This window comes from Rhipicephalus microplus, chromosome 7, assembly GCF_043290135.1.
Source record: "Rhipicephalus microplus isolate Deutch F79 chromosome 7, USDA_Rmic, whole genome shotgun sequence".
NCBI classification, from domain to species: Eukaryota; Metazoa; Arthropoda; class Arachnida; order Ixodida; family Ixodidae; genus Rhipicephalus; species Rhipicephalus microplus.
In genome coordinates this window covers 88,240,399-88,257,139 of record NC_134706.1, presented here as the reverse complement: position 1 = coordinate 88,257,139, position 16,741 = coordinate 88,240,399, and the positions used below count along the sequence as shown (strand labels likewise).

At 45.4% G+C, this 16,741-nt stretch overlaps 1 protein-coding gene across 1 annotated transcript in view; it reads right to left on the bottom strand.

Moving 5' to 3' along the window:
• Window positions 1-16,401, bottom strand: part of LOC142767547 (uncharacterized) — an 82,913-nt gene extending 66,512 nt beyond the window's left edge. The window contains exons 1-3 of the mRNA XM_075869440.1: window positions 16,253-16,401; window positions 12,074-12,163; window positions 1,995-2,050 (exon numbers count right to left, since the gene is read on the bottom strand). Of these exons, the coding sequence (XP_075725555.1) occupies window positions 1,995-2,050; window positions 12,074-12,163; window positions 16,253-16,259 (153 nt within the window). The 5' untranslated portion in view covers window positions 16,260-16,401. The remainder of the gene's footprint in view (window positions 1-1,994; window positions 2,051-12,073; window positions 12,164-16,252) is intronic.
• Between the last annotated feature and the right edge of the window lie 340 nt (window positions 16,402-16,741).

Below are 16,741 nucleotides of genomic sequence, written 5' to 3'. Positions count from 1 at the left end.
CAGCTATATGTGCGAGAATCATGAATGCCTGTTTTAAGTGTGATCTTCTGGGTATTGACGCCATTATCATCACCATCAGCCTGACTACGTCCACTTCAGAACAAAGGCCTCTCCCATGTTCCACCAGTTAACCCGGTCCTGTGCTTGCTGCTGCCAATTTACGCCCACAAACGTCTTAATCTCATCTGCCCACCCACCTAACCTTCTGACTCTCCCTAACCCGCTTGCCTTCTCTGGGAATCCAGTTAGTTACCCTTAATGACCAGCAGTTATCCTGTCTATGCGCTACACGCTCGGCCCTTTCAATTTTCTCTTCTTGATTTCAACTATGATATCCTTAACCCCTGTTTGTTCCCTGATCCACTTTGTTCTCTTCTTGTCTCTTAAGGTTACACCTACCATTTTCCTTTCTTTTGCTCGCTGCGTCGTTCCTAATTTAGGCTGAAGACTCTTTGTAAGTCTCCAGGCCTCTGTTCTGTAGCTTAGTATCGGCAAGATGCAGCTGTTATATACCTTCCTCTTGAGGGATAGTGGCTATCTGACATGACTTGAGAGTGCTTCCCGAATGTGCTCCCCCCCCCCCCCCATTTTTAATCTTCTAGTTACTTCGATCTCGTGGTTCTGGTCCTCGGTTATTACCTGTCTCAAGCAGACATAGTATTTTATAACTTCAAGTGCGCTAATACTTGTCTCGAAGCGCTGCTCTTTTCCGAGGTTGTTGAGCATTACTTTCGTTTTCTGCAGAATACATTTAAGACCTAACTTTCTGCTCTCCTTGTCTAACTCCATAACTATGAATTGCAATTTATCCCCTGAGTTACTCAGCAACGCAATGTCATTGGCGAAGCGCAGGATACTAGGGTACTCTCCATTAACTTTTATACCTAACTGTTACCATTCTAGACCTCTGAAAACTTTCTGTGCGCATGTGGTGAATAGCATTGGGGAAATTTTATACCCCTTCCTTACACCCTTCTTGATTGGTATTTAGTTGCTTTCTTTATGAAAAAATGGTAGCCATTGATTCCCTGTAGATTTCTTCCAGCATGTTTATATATGCTTCGTTGACGCCCTGATTCCGCAGTGTCTGCATGACTGCTGATATTTCTACTGAATCAAACGTCTTCTCGTAATCTGAGAAGGCTATGCATAGTGGTTGGCTACATTCTGAGCCTTTCTATATTACCTGATGGATAGCATGAATGTGGTCGATTGTTAAGTGGCCTGTTGGAATTCCTGCTTGTTCCTTTGTTGATTGAATTCTAATGTTGTCTTAATCCTGTCAGCAATTACCTTTGTAAATAGCTTGTATACTACAGAGAGCAAGCTAATCAGCCTGTAATTCTTAAAGTCCTTGTCATTTCCTTTCTCATGTATTAAGATGATGTTGGCATCCTTCCAAGATTCTGGTACTCTTCTCGTCAGGAGACAGCTCGTAAACAGGGTGGCTAGTTTTTCTAACACAATTCATCCTCCCTCTTTCAGCAGATCTGATGTTACCTGATCCTCACCAGAAGCATTGCCTGTTTGCATGCTGTCCAAGGCTTTTATGACTTCTATTATTACTGGTGGGGTTTCAACTGGGTTACTGCTATCGTATATGATGGTTGTGGTTGTCCTGCCTATTGTACAGATCTCTGTAAAACTCCGCTATTTTACCTATTCTAAATTTCAGGAGCCCTCCACTACGGTGTCTCTCATAATCATATGGTGGTTTTGGGACGTTAAACCCCACATATCAAATATTTTTACCTATTCTATCCCTATTGGCAGTTATTTTGCCTTCCTTGTCGATCTCTTAGTGCAAACATCCAATTTTTGTCTATCCCAAGTTTTCACTTCACCGCAATATATACTGAGAGGCAAAATGTACATTCTAAAGCAAACTGCGCGATATAAAAATATAAAGAAGCTTGATTACATTTTGTGTGATACAGTGGGTTTGTCTGTCAATGTCTTGATTGAAAACCAAGTATATACCAGAAATAACTCACATTTCTGACGTACTTCGTCCTGTTCTGGTCTTTTTCAGGAATAGTTGAATGATCACCTACAAGAAAGGTTGACAATGACAACTCATTTTTCAGTCTTCAATTACCAAATGCAAACTCCCGGTTAGTTAACATACACATGAGTGCTGTCAAGCAGAAGAAAAAACTCAAAGTAGGAAACAAGGAACTATTTCTGGAAAGTCGTAGCTGTGAAGTGAGAACTTAGGAAAGATAAACACGAGATCATATCACCACAATTTATATTCAAGTATCGTTAGCAAAATTTAATTATTATACATGGATCCTTGAACATATGTTGGTTAATAAGGACCCTTAATGAAACGTTCTATCGTAGTATGATCGTTCAAGCCATGCTGCATTTCTCACATACTTCAAGTAAGAAACAATTTTTTTTCAGAGAGCACCCGACGTCGGGCACATTTGCAGCGGAAAGCCTTGTTGCAGATGCTAATCTGACGGTCTTCGTACACGAGCGATGACTTTGTACACGAGTTACGGAATGATGAATGTTTGAGCGGTGCACTGCCCAAAATACGCTTTTCCAGAGGTCAGCTGAATCCATCTTAAAGAGGCGCAATAAATGCGATGCCAATTCTTCTTTCAGTCCCCTTCAGCAATTTGTAACGAGCAGTAGTTAAATGGAAGCTAAAGCACCGGCTTTCATATGTCGCATCAACTTGAAAAGAGTGTTACTAGCCTTATAGAACATATAGCCGCTTAATAATCGTGGCAAGACTTGTGTCATATTATCACGTGCTTGGGCAAGACAAGAAAGGTGATAGAATTATGCATGTGCTATAAAGGACAATACATAGGATGAAGAAAAAGAACTTGCTTGCGCGTTTTATTATAAAAATCACAGCTTATCTACGATATGAATGATGATAAATGGGGCGAAGGGTCCGTCAGCTCGCTCGTGCTTCCGTCCGTCCGTTCGTTCTTGCTTCCGTCCATTTACCTGTCCGTGCATCCGTCCATGTGTCCATCCGTGAGTCCTTCCATCCGTCTGTCCGCCGCGGTGGTCTAGTGGCTAAGGTACTCGGCTGCTGACCCGCAGGTCGCGGGTTCCAATCCTTGCTGCGGCGGCTGCATTTCTGATGGCGGCAGAAATGTTGTAGGCCCGTGTGCTCAGATTTGGGTGCACGTTAAAAAACACCAGATGGTCGAAATTTCCGGAACCCTCCACGACGGCGTCTCTCATAATCATATGGTGGTTTTGGGATGTTAAACCCCACATATCAATCAATCAACCGTCTGTCCGTCCGTTCGTGCGTCCATCCGTCTATACATCCGTGCTTTCATTCATCCGTTCGTCCGTCTGCTAGTATGTCTGTCCGTCCATCCGTGTGTCCTTCTAGTGAACACTCCAAGTACCACGATCTCTCCATCTCGCACATAGTAGTAGGTAGCCACTGGTGGCTACCTACTACTACTACATACATCGGAGGATGTACAGACCCACGTTTAAGGAGCTTCACTAAAAAAAACTGACCTGCTTGTGGTATCTTGATCTCTACTACAATACTTTTGTTATGACGTCACGACAATATATACTGTGCTTTTATGCACATGCGTACAATGTATACATCGGCTATATATTGATATTTACACGTTCTATTCATCGCACAAGAATAGCGAAGAGAGTATACGCAGTGGTTAGGTCTCAAAAGTCACATAACCTTCTCTTAAAAAAATTAGTCTTTCCAGGTCGCACAGGCTTGAAGGCTCTCGCATTGCGTAAATAACTTACGGAATTACCGCTGCCGCATACACAAACCGGCAAGCAGGGAGTGAAATCACAAACTCGTATGGAGGCAACTCTTCTGACGAAAACCTGAAATGACTACGCTATTATTGTTCTCTTCTGATGTAGACCCCATGCACAATAGAAACTCAACTGATTAAAATAAAGCAAACATGCCACATGTACCTCATTTAAAACAAACACATTACTTTATATTTACCTGAAGGAGCCCATATTTAGTGCTTTCCATCAGTTAGTATTCCCTATACTTGTAGTTGTACGTACTGAAATGTCTCTCACGAAGGGCGTAACTTTACTATGTATTGTCAACTCATAGCATTGCTATCTAAGTGGTAACTTCGAAAGGAATTGAGAAACTTGCCATGATATATTTATTGAAGTCTTTGGACAGCATGAAATCTATAGTAGGTCATTATTGCGACTGAAATTTTCTCATTCCTGTTTTCTTGGTCCAGCGGAAACTCAGATTATATATCTCAAACGAATTTCGCGTTCTGTGTAAAGCGTTGAATTGTGGAACACGACTTTTCGACACGACATAGAATGCTGCACCGAAAGAAATGCAGGGGACAAATGGTGGAGTTCAACTGAACTTAACCGACAGGTACAGGCAAGCAGATATTTCTTCGTAGGCGTGAGTGTCATGTGAGTCAAAGCGTGAGAAAAAGCGAACAGAGACTGAATGAGGCAGGATTCTGTGAGTGAGCTATGATGTCTGGCTTCATAGGTCTAGAAATGTAAGTAGTACTTGACTTGAGGAGCAGGAAAACCACAAAAAGACCCCAAAGAATAGCAGTGATGACGCCTTACATGTACATTTTTTCTCAACGCTTCAAAGAAATGTCGCCCGTTAATGTAGCACTACAGTGATTATATTCGCTCCGGAAAGCTATGTGCGAGTGAACCAAGTCGTGTCTCATGAATGAACTCGGCAAATATATCCATAAAAACCTCGCGCGTCCTTTTGATGCTGCCAGACAAGAGTAATTTATTACCTGCCCACCACGACCGGGTTTTTGAAATGGAGACATGCTGATCGTAAGGCGGATGCTGATAAATGGAGACCATACGACTGTTTCCAGATAAAAAACTTACATTTTGAAATATAGCTTTAGTTCTCCAGCGTTCACTGACACATCTATTGTTATAGGTGTGTCGGAACCATAGAGATTTGTACAAAGTGTGTCTACTAACGTTCAAGCCTGGCACCGCAGGATAGCCAAGGAAAATACCAAGTGGTTATCACTCTCCGCTTTTAAGAGCAAATGAATTCCCGGAATTTCGGTGGGAATTTTGTGGGTCTTGGTAATTTCAGTCAACAGCGTTTTGTTTTTATTTGTTCCTCATAGATAGCAAAGTGGAGCAGAAAGTGGTCATCAACTTTTGCACAAAACTGGGAAAAACCGGTATGGAGACCATGGACATTGTTGAAACAGCTTACAGCAGTCGTGCTTCATATGAGTGAACATTCTTGTGTTTCATCAATGCTTTCATCAGGGTCAGGAGGCGATCACGGGTGACCGTACACCTGACCATCGGGTAACAATTATAATTATTGAAGTGTGAGAAAAACTGTCTGAAAACGGCTGTCAGTCTCTCAGGAGGATTATGCAGGCGATGAACACCAGCAAGGGTAATATCATGAAACAAAGTTGTGCCCCCAATTTGAAAACGAGCAAAAAGACAACCGGGTGTCTTCCCGTTAGGAGCAGGCATAAATGGCAGAATATTGCTCAGAATGGTTGAAGAAATTGTGACTGGTGATGAATCACTCTTTCATGTGCATGACCCCACTACAAAAAAAAAACAGTGTCCTAGGTTTGGATAAATTTCCCACAGCCAAAAATACATTGAATCTGGAAGTTGCATCAAACGAGAATGATAATGGTGTTTTTTAGGCAAAGCGTGTACACACGTGGGAAAAGACGGTGACATGAAGACGAGCCAGCGACACGTGGCACACGCGGTGGTGGCAAGAGAACGGAAGAATGAAAAAGAAAGGAAGACAAGTGGAAGCACATGCGGAACGCGCAGACGGCTGAGCCGAATCCAATAAAACACGCCGGAACCCCTCCTTCAATATTCTCTTGGCCCTGCTTAGCGAGGGCCTGGTGGCTAGTGGTTCAGACGGTGGCTCCCGCCAGGACAGGCCTGACGAAAGTGCTCTTCGCGGAGCTCCTCGTGCCTGTTCGTTGCGAGGCCCGGGAGCCGAGGTATCTACCTGGCGCTACCGGCACCGGTCATGGATCCTGCTGTGAGAGATGCGGAAGAGGAACAACCGGCTACTGGACACCGTCGCCACCTGAGACGGCGCAAGGCAGTTTTCAAACATGAGGCCTTACGGTGGCTTTTGAGCCGACACTGCACGCGGGACATGTGCCACCTTTGTGCGTGAGCTCGCCTTCGAAAAAGTCGTCGCCGCACGCGAACTGTCACTTCCTGATGATGAAAGTTAGACGAGACGAGTTACAAGACCGTGAGAGCTTATTTGTTTCCCTAGATCAAGCACTCCGCTGTTCTTAGGGCTTTCAGTTTAGTTTGCTTGGGTTTATTTCTCTACTTCTTCTTTCCGATCATACCTAGAGTTCAAATTGTCCAATTGTCTTGAAAATTGTTGTTGGTAGCATACTTATACGTCTTCTCTTAATTGGCATTAACTTTGTTAGCCACGCGCACGCAAACGTTACGAACCTTCTCTGTCATGGCAATTTTCTACACAGAACATTGCACAGACACACAACGACAATACACAGAGACATTTTAGCGCGCTTAGTGCTAAGAATTCAACTGGTCCGTCCTGCTATGGTTAATTCCAGTCTCTGGTTCTCGTTACTCGTTAATGCACCGTGTTACAGAGCGATTGAAAAACATAAATTTGTGCCCCCCCCCCCCCCCCAAAAAAAAAAAACAGGTGACGTGTTCGAATCGTTGCAAAAAAAGAAGGAAAACCAACCACAACAAGAACAAGCAATGATCGTGTGTACGAATAGAACTGATGAACTGATGAGGGAAGCTCCATAAAAATTGGAAGCACAAGACTATCAACTTTTTGAGACTTTCTATTAGGACCATTTTATTCCAAAATCTATGGTTTTTGAATGATACCGAAGAAGACTGCCTTGAGTTGTAGTATCGGTCTCTTGCAAAGCTTGATTACAACGCCTTGCCAGAAAACTCGACTTGAGGTGCGAAACTGTTTGATGGTAATGTAAATATCTACGTTGTTTGCCAGATTACACGGTGAGCCACACTTCTTTTGAATATCTCCCAGCACGTTGACGCACTGTCCCTTGATACCGTATTGTGCTGCTACTTTAGTAAGATGGCAGATGCGCACGAAGGTAATTAGGGGTGAAATTAGCCATTCTTCAATGAATTCAGCCTTGAAAAGTGACGCGGTTTCAGCGCGCAGTAAAAGTCATTCGTCATGCTGAACGGCGGCACGTTGTCCCGCCTATGCGATCCGTTGCACGCTTTGGTCAATTAAAACTCGGCGTGCTCGTTTGCACTGGGGAGGAACGCTTTCGCGAGCGCTCCGACTGCGAATTCACGTTTTTCCTCGTTGCGAATACTACTGATGCGAGACAGATAGTTCTTCAACCAAGCTCAATCACTTACGCGGCAATTGTGTCCGAAAGTGCGCTCCGGTAAATTAGCGTCTGAAACGACTGTAGGCACCAGTGTTGAGGCGAGGGGGCCTACTTCGTCGTTTTACAGCTGCTTCTCCTGTTCGGTCCACGTGCATTTCTTGAAAAACGGACACACTTTTTTTTTGCCGAGAGCCTGGCCGGCCGTATTTGGCGCTGAAACGGTTCCCGTTCTTGTTGGTTTTTGTAACTCGCATGCTAAGCCCGACCACGTGCGCTTTCTTCTTGCGATTCCCGAAGTGCATTGCGGACGCGTGCTTTTTTTGCGCGTAGGGCACGAGTCACGATCACGGTGTTGTCACGACTACGCGCCGGATCTCGCTGCTGGCACGCGCACCACGTAAACCCAGGCAACGCAATGAAGCAACCAGTAGGCAAATGATAGGGTGAATTGAGGTTGTCGTGCATCCTGGCGCAACGTGCGCCATCTGTCGTGGCACCTGCGCTCGCCATGAGCGCAGACCTGTAGTTTTGCTTCGCCCGGCGGCGACGGCAAAGGTGGAATGTCAGTCTAAGAGATCGTCCTGGTGATTTGATGTTGCTATGAATTCTGGTGCGGAAGTGCTGTTTAAGGCAAAATCCACGAATCTCCGCCAAGTGAATGGGGAAGTCCTAAGGTTCATAATTTCGACGTCGAAGTCGCCGGCTAGTATAAAGAACGGACGGGCGTACGGACGCATGAACGAACAGGTGGGCGGACGAACTGACAGACGGGCGGCTGTTTGAACGCACGGACGGATGACGAATGTACAGATGCACGGAAGGACAAACCAATGGACGGCGCAGGTGATCATGTACTGTGCTGTCATGTACTTGATTGATATACACATGAAGTAGTTTTTCTATACAGATGCTTTCGTTTGTCATTGTGCTGGTGTTCGGTATGGGTTTTAGTATTGTGGAGTAGTATGAACGCCAACAAGGCTCGATTCTAAAAAGCTTCACCCTTAAAAGCAACCATGGATCCTCTGAATAACATGAATAGAGCTGTCAAGTGCACCGCCGAGAAGAAACAGCATGGTACACCATCTTTCTTTAGTGTACTGATTAATTGCAACAATCATGTGCTATTTTCCTGCGTGCACAGAAAATCCCCCCACACTGGTCGTTATTTGAAGTTTTAACACCGTGCATTCAGCCAGCGATAACAACGTCTGTGGTTTGGTCAGTGCTGCTTCTGGCGAACCGCATTTGCTTAAAAACACAAGATGTAACAGCCAACGTACTGAAGGCACATCGTGACCTTATCTTTAGCAGATACCCGGATTTTCTTATTCGATGTATTGAAAACAGACTGTCATGCTCACCAGGACAAATTAACGTGCCTCAAGGGATCTATGCATGTTCATCAAGTGAATTATGACAACTCGGGGAAGCACTAGGATCACTCTTACCGTAAATCACCCGTAACATTGCCCACATACGCATGTGAATCAGTGATAAAACAGGTGTATAGTTCATACAATGTGTTCTTGTCGTCGATCCGCCACTTCATATATCCTGAACTCCAGGGTAGCAGCTTGTTGTCAACGTTGCCCTTCACTGCTCCAAACCTCAAGGGTAGCTTGCTGTCCGTGTAGACGTTGAGCAGCCACATGCAGCGCTCTCACTTCCGGATAACAGCTTGTTTTGTTGTCATCGCTTTGCCGCTTCTCCGCGAACTCGCGCTTCCGGAGAAGCTTGTTGGCTGCGTCCTCGGTGCCTTTCGCGTGCAACAGTGCGTTCGCATTTGTTTTCATTCATGGCAAAAGGAGAATGTGTGGTCTAGAAAACGCTTATTCTTCCTCGTCATCAGCGTCATCGTCACTGGGAGCGCGGACAACGCATACTGAGCAGACCTAGACCCTAAAGGGCTTCGAGCCCAAAAGGGGGCACTAGTAGCCTGTGTGACTTGAATCATCGAGACGTTGGCCCGGTTATTCAGCAACTACAATATACAAATCACCTACGTCTCAGCACACAAGCTAAAATGAATACTCGCTGGTGAATGCGGAAGGAAAATCCCGCGAATCTTCATGAAGTGAATTACGAAGAGTGGGCGAAGCACTGGTAAATTATATCACCCGCCCATTCACACAAGTAAATGAGTGACAGTGCATGTGTAGAGCACAATGTTTTATTCGTTACAATTCCTATGTCGTGTTTGATATTCCTTTTTGCCTTCAGTATTGCTTTTCTTGTTCTTGGGACGAAGCTCCTCTTAGTCTAACGTTGCCACGAGTCACGCTCAACCGAGAGAAGAAGAGACGAGAAAGAAAAGACGGCAAAAGAAATAGATGACCATTTCTCGTCTAACTTTCTGGATGGCGTTTTTGCCACTACTCTTTAAAGTTCCGCTACTGACTGTTTGGCTGCTGCGCGCGCTTGGCCTGAGTGCGCGGAGAACGTGTGCCTCTGTCTGCCTCTCTCAATCTCCTGAATAGTCGTCGTACGTGGCGAATGACGACATGAACGAAGTGGAACGGCAGGTGCGTTGAATACGCTTGTGCTCGGTTTCCTTGACTCGTTTCTCGTCGCTGTTACCCGCACGCCGTCTGCATTCTCGAACGCGATCGGACGCATGGACGCATGCACGAATGGATGGACACATGGACGGACAGACGGACGGACGCCTCACCTCACTCATCATCATTCACTCCATGTGTATGCTGTGACTTTGTTGTGGCATGAAGAGCCAATGGTTCTTCAATAGGATGTAGCCTGAAGCTGGCAAAGACCAGTTATACAAGCATTTTCTTTCTACGTAGGTGTTGGCAGAGGTATGAGTCTTCCAAGCGCTTCCACTACGCGCGAATGTTTCTCTTCTTGACTAGTGGTAGCTTGCTGTCTGCGTAGACGTTGAGCCGCAGCATGCCATGCTCCCTCCACCGGAGTAGCAGATTGTTCCCGACATTGCCGCTTTAGCACTGCTTCCCGAACTCTCGTCTCTGGACTAGCTTATTTTCTGCATTTACGTTGCATTTCGCGGGTGAGAGTGCGTTCACGTACATATTGATCCATGGCAGAAACATAATGTGTAGTTTTGAATAGGCTAATATTAATCGTCATGAACCACAGCACAAAATGTACATGTCTGACAGATGTGTCGCGAGTACCTCACTTGTTACCAAATGATGAACTACATAGTGTGTGTTGCCCTACTTGATGGACGTTACAGTGCACGTAAGTGGGTACCTTGTACGTCCTGAGCTGGATAACGCACAACGAACAAGACAACACCCTGAGGTGCTGCGCCCCAAAAACTGCCGGAAGAAAAGTATCCCTCAGCTGTATGGAGCGTCCCTAGCGCCTAACGCAATCACGTTTAGGTGGACGAGACAAGAAGTTTCTAGCAAACAGTGAAATAACATCGCTACGGTATCAAGAAAAACAACGCTTCATCTAATGCATTGGCAAAACACGCAGAAACGACGGACCACGTAATCAATTGTGACAATGCCACATCATTGAAAAAGACGAAAAGTTGTCTTCGCGTCTCCATCTCGAATTATTGAAAATACAGATGACCCCAGGCTTGCCCTCAACCACAATGATGTAAACTTTGCCGCGTGTATGCTTGATGCTTGCGGAATTTTCATATATATTCCCATACATTTAACTTCATTGTGAGCAAGGCTCCGGTGTGGGAGCCTTGTTCACCTTCAGAATAACGTTTTGAGGAGACAGTCTTAAAATTTAGTGGACACTCGGTATATTAGGAATACTGCATAAAAATGAAGGTACAGTCCATATTACCGCTGTGTCTGTTTCTCATTTATGAGTCCTGTAATTTTAAAGTATATAGTTCCCTGTACAGTCATCAAGAGTAGCCTACACATGAATTGTCATTTGGCAAAAGAGTTCGGCTGCAATTTATACAGACTACAACCTTATGTATGCTGGCAAGTACGTGCCCCAACATGCAACAGCACGCTACTCTGTACACTCACGTGTACAAACTCTATGGGCGTCTTTCATTCTGCGATAAGCATTGAAATTTTCTAGCATAGCACATGCAGCTGATGTTGGCTCAGTGCGACAGGAGACATGCAGCGTCGCGCTGTATTTCAAAAAATGCGGTTACCCAACCGCGAAACCACTGCCTCCAAGATTACACCTGGCCGCTTGCCCTCTCCTCACCCACCACTTGTGCTCTCTTAAAGCACTGACTCAGCGCTATGTACGACCCCGCATCTCCTTTAAAATGGTCACTATAGTAAAAGGTAGCTTGAGTGTCAGCACACAGGAATATACACTTCAGTGTAACGGTAGTAATATTGACAATACTGTGTTGTATATCACCCATCATGGCGGTCCTGTGGTTACAGCACTCAAGTACTAACCTGCCGTTGACGGGATTGAATCCTAGCGACCACGGCCGCATAATCTACGGAAACGAAAATACTTCGAGCCTGTGTGCTCAGGTTTATGAGCACGTTCAAAAACCCCAGGGGGTCAAGTTGTCGGAGCCCTAACTACAGCTTCCCTCATAATCATGTCCTAATTTTCTCACGTCAACTCTCATCAAATAGTATCAACATGTATTATAGTTCTACTACATAGTGAACACAAGGAACACCGGTTCCTTATGTTTCTTGCAGACACGCATTTCTCCCGACTGCGATTTTCGGGGGAAGTTTCATAGCAGCACAATAAAAACTCTTACGCACTTGAGTGGCAGGAGCCGATCATCCAAAACGCTGTAGTTAGCAGTGTAGCAACACACAACGACTTTGTAATTCTTGAGGGCTGTGCAAAATCTGAAAATTATGAAAATATTGATTTATTTGTAGAAATAAATACACGCGAGAAAGTAAACCGTGCCACAAACAGAAAAACTGAGGAGCATCTTTGGATTAAGACGAACATCCCATTACAGTCTATTCGGGATATTGATCCCATTATTACCGGGTCAATAACAAAACTACAGGGAGTTATGATTTTGTTTTATTACATATGTAGAGTGACTATAGTGTCTTTCCAGAGCCTAGCAAGCTCAGTGACGCAAGATGATGTTTTCTGTGATCTTTGCTGTCATTCATTAGGTATTTTGTCAGAGATGCGTGGCATCTTTAAGTAGATAAAGTGGAATTGTCATAAAATATTTTTACCGTACTGGATATATTTCAAAGATTCTCCACCCTACATACAGTGTAGCGAACGCTAATTACAAATGAAAGTATACGCCTATGGACGCAGCACATTATGGAGATCTGTGCATCAATATATAAATAGTGAACGAAAGGAAAACTCAAGGTTACTTAAGCTTACATTTTTACGTGAAGCACAATAGGAATTCATTTTGAAAGGCTAAGGTTAAGCGTCCTTGAATTTTCCCCCGCTCACATTGCCTACTTCTTTGCCTGTCATGCTTCAATCTGTGGTTAGTGGGCCCTCAGACTGCGTATTAAACAATGTATGTATGTGTTTTTGACGTTCGCCTTTCTGAAACATTGGGGGGTGCTTTCCCCAAGTACAGTTGCAAAGAACCGAGCAAACTATAATTCAACAATTTGCGAAGTATCGATTTTTTTGCGAATTTGCGAAGTATCAAATTTACGTAAAGATCGTTCACGATTTTTACGTAAGGTAACCCGCGTACCTGAAAGCTGGTGTGGATGCTGTTGCCCATTAGAATAATAACGATTTAACAGTGCACGATTTGTGTAAGGCGTATCTTCAAACCCCTCAATCATTCCGCAGCTAACAAGGTGTGACACTAGAAGAATTCTACCGTCGGTCACACAATATTGAACCTGTCAATGCTGGTCTTCAACCCGCCACGGTGATCTAGTGGTCGTAGTACTCGATTACTGGCCATGTTCACAAGCGTGATATCAAGAATGCTGTCGCGCCGTGGGCCTTGTTTTCATCTTCAGTCCTAACCAGTAGTGATTAAGGGTGAATCAGTAGCGGCAGTGCTCTTCCACCGTGTTAGTGTTGAGGTCACCACACAAGAAGATCGGTGTACCATGTCGCTTTCAGGTTGTGATGATGACGTCACGCATAGTGACAGCTCAGAATGCTTTGCGTGACGCACGTACTGGATTGCAGATGTGTACAGTTCATCTCGCTGACTTGGCATCGAAGTTCCTCGGCGAGATTTTTTTTTATTTTCTGGGCGAAACAGACGACGACGAAGGCCAAGAAAGAACATTACACTGGCGAACCTTGACTTCTAAGTCCTAGTCTGTTTCTTGATGTTCGTTGGTTTTCGCCCTCTTCTGATTTGCGCTGAAACGCTGGTTCCTGATAATAAACCTTAGAACTCACACATTATATTAGTGGTGGTTTTAAGTCGCGAAAGCAGGATATGATTTTGAAAAACGTTGTAGTGGAGAGCTCCAAGAGTTTTCAACATCTGGTGCTCTTTAACGTGCACTAACATCGCACAGTGTGCAGGCCTCCACCAATTCGCCTCCACCAAACGCTGGCGCCGTGGCTGGGAGCGAACACGCAAGCTTCGGGTCATCAGTCAAGCACCGTTGCCAGTCATCCGCCGTCGTATGCAACTAACTCAAACAAGAGTCCTGATGTAGTCCCCAATGTAGGAAAAGCTGCTCACGTATAGCAGCAATAACCGTGAAGACAACCATATTGCTATGTCATCTGGCCTGTTCTGTACAAAAACAGCCGATATGCAATCACAGGTAAAAATGAGGCCACTAAATTAACCACGATATTGAATACGCGCTGCCGGCTAATGCCTTTTGCGAGCAGTTTCTCTGTGCCGTCGTTCAGCGCTGCGGTGGTGAGAGCAGAAACGAGTGTTCTCACAGGCGCAAAACAACATTCGGAAGGCTCGTACCACTACAGGTGGGTCGCGCACGTACATGGCAGTGGCCAGTAAAAGAGGAAAGCTGGTGGCAGCAGCGATAGTACGCACATCTTCCGTTGCAACAGCTGAGGCCACTGCCATTGCCCTGGCCATCAGTGATGCGGACAAGCGAGGTCAAACTCGTCAAGTGGTTCCCTGCGCACGCCGGGGAGCTGGACGTGGGCCCGAACCGCAACGAGGAGGCAGATACGGAGGCACACACGCTAACTAGCCGCGGGTCTCTGTCAACGCATTCCTCGGAGCCGCAACGACCCGATGCCGAAGACGGAAAGTATTTTATCACAACCTACGCCGACGTTCTGCAGTGGTACAGAACGAGCAGACGCCTCTACCCACCGCCTAACCGAGACCTACAACGCAGAGAAGCAGCCACACTACGGCAGCTGCAAGTACAAGCAATATGGACCCCGTCTGGGCAAAGCACATTTGCCGGGAGGTTTACACCACTGATGTATGCCAACACTGCAAGAAGGCACGAGCCACCCAGAGACACCTCCTTTGGGACTGTGCACCACCGTCGGGTAACCAAAAAGTAATGCCAACTGCCATAAGCAGCAAAATCATCAGCCGAGAGCAAGGCAATCAAAGAGACGTGGTCCAGCACGTGCTTAGCATCCTGGAACGCCAGCGGCCGAAAGCGGCGCCCCCACAGGTTTGACGCGAGTAGGTTGCTGCTCCGGGACGTCCGAGCACGCTAGTGGCTCGCTTTAATCCCCCTACCCCTTCCCCCTTTATGCCGGATCGTCAATAAAGTTGTTTCACTCACTCAGGTCAAACTCCACCATCCTCACGTATTCACAAACAGCATGTCGACTTTACATGCGTGTTACGATATCATGAACTGTTCTAAGAATCTTCGGCTAACACATCGTGTCTGACCACGGCATCATTTGGTACCCGGTGCATACGGGTGTTTCTGTTAATGAACGGGGTGACCAACCTCCTCACGCAAGTACATACCGGGTGACAGGCGCGTGTATAGACGACACCTTATTATCTGCCTACAATGAGCGACCAAGTGGCCAAGGGAACATGCTCGAAGGTCAACGGCTGGAGCGATGCACTATAGCTGCCACCTCACCCGAAGCTAAACAGAGCACAATCGAGAGACTGGCGCCGTCTCCAGACGAACACGTACCCCAACCTATATGCACACTTTCTAAAATACACCCTTACGAATATCAAGATGAGTGCTCTGGTGCAGAGGGGTACGCACACTTACACACATTACTTACAGCTGTCCCTCGCGTCCGGTTGTGGCAAACTTGACGCTCATACACGCACACACGTTCATACAAGCACACGAAGCTCATACAAGCGCAAAGACGCGACTCTCAAATCAGGCCTTGGGAAGCCAATTGGCAACCCTGAACCAGGCCCAGGGAGCCGCTATAGCCAGGGGAGCTCTAGACGAAGGAACGCACCAACTTTAGTTACGGGCAGTATAATAAACGTTTATTCTCTCTCTCTCTTACTAAAACCATTCCACAAGCTCGCAGAACAAAACCTGAATACAGGCTTAGTGCTAATTCACTCTGAAATGAAAGTTATTGGCTCGCAAACAGCTTGTTTTGGGTTTGAAATCCGATTATTGGTACGTTATCTCGGTCATGCTGTCTGTTCCCTTCCTATTACCATCACATTTCTTTTAAAACGCCGTAAGTGCCTAAAAATACATCGAAATTTACAAAAATTTAGGGCTTGGTGTTTCTCATATTTTTAGTTGGTATATCAATAAAGTCTTCTAATAGCGCTAATCGCACAGGCAGCAGAGTGAAACAATAATGCGTAAAAATTCCTGTAAATATATAGCTGGGATTTATTCGTGTAACTATAAGGATAACCTTGGTTAAATCTGGCGTAACTATTTCTATATTTGATTAGGCGTGTGTATGGTTAATTGTTCTGTTTTTTTTAACATAGCTTAGTATACCACCTTTTACTCAGTATGCATGTTCATCTGCAGCCTCACGTGTTACTATAACAAAAGAAGATACAAGGCACCACTTACCCATCATCCCTGCTATATCAAATGCTTTGTAGGAACTCGCAGGTGGGCCTTATTAAAACAGGCTTCAACCACTCCACATTTCACTGCTTGCATTTTGCACTTTGATCACAGCATAAACACTATGTGGTCAGCAATGTTCCCACCACCGCATCTGCCCATTGACGTACGTCAGAAATGAAAGGGTAAGTACAATCAGGTCGAGGGATGTGTGTGACATTTTGATTTGCCTTAATCATTCAGAAACACGCTACTAACTCCTCTCATGAAACAATTAGGAGGGGCTGTTTCTGTTGTACTTGTTTTGTGATATGGTATCGCTTATTTCCGAGAAGTGTTACAAGCTCACACGGCACTAAAAGTTCCAAAACAAAGCTATACACTTTGCTTCCTGCATGCTCTCTATCATGCATTAGGCATGCGAAGTTAGCAACTTCGAGCAGGCACTTCCTTAAACAACCTGCTCGTTTACGGCAGTCAGTCGCAGCTGGC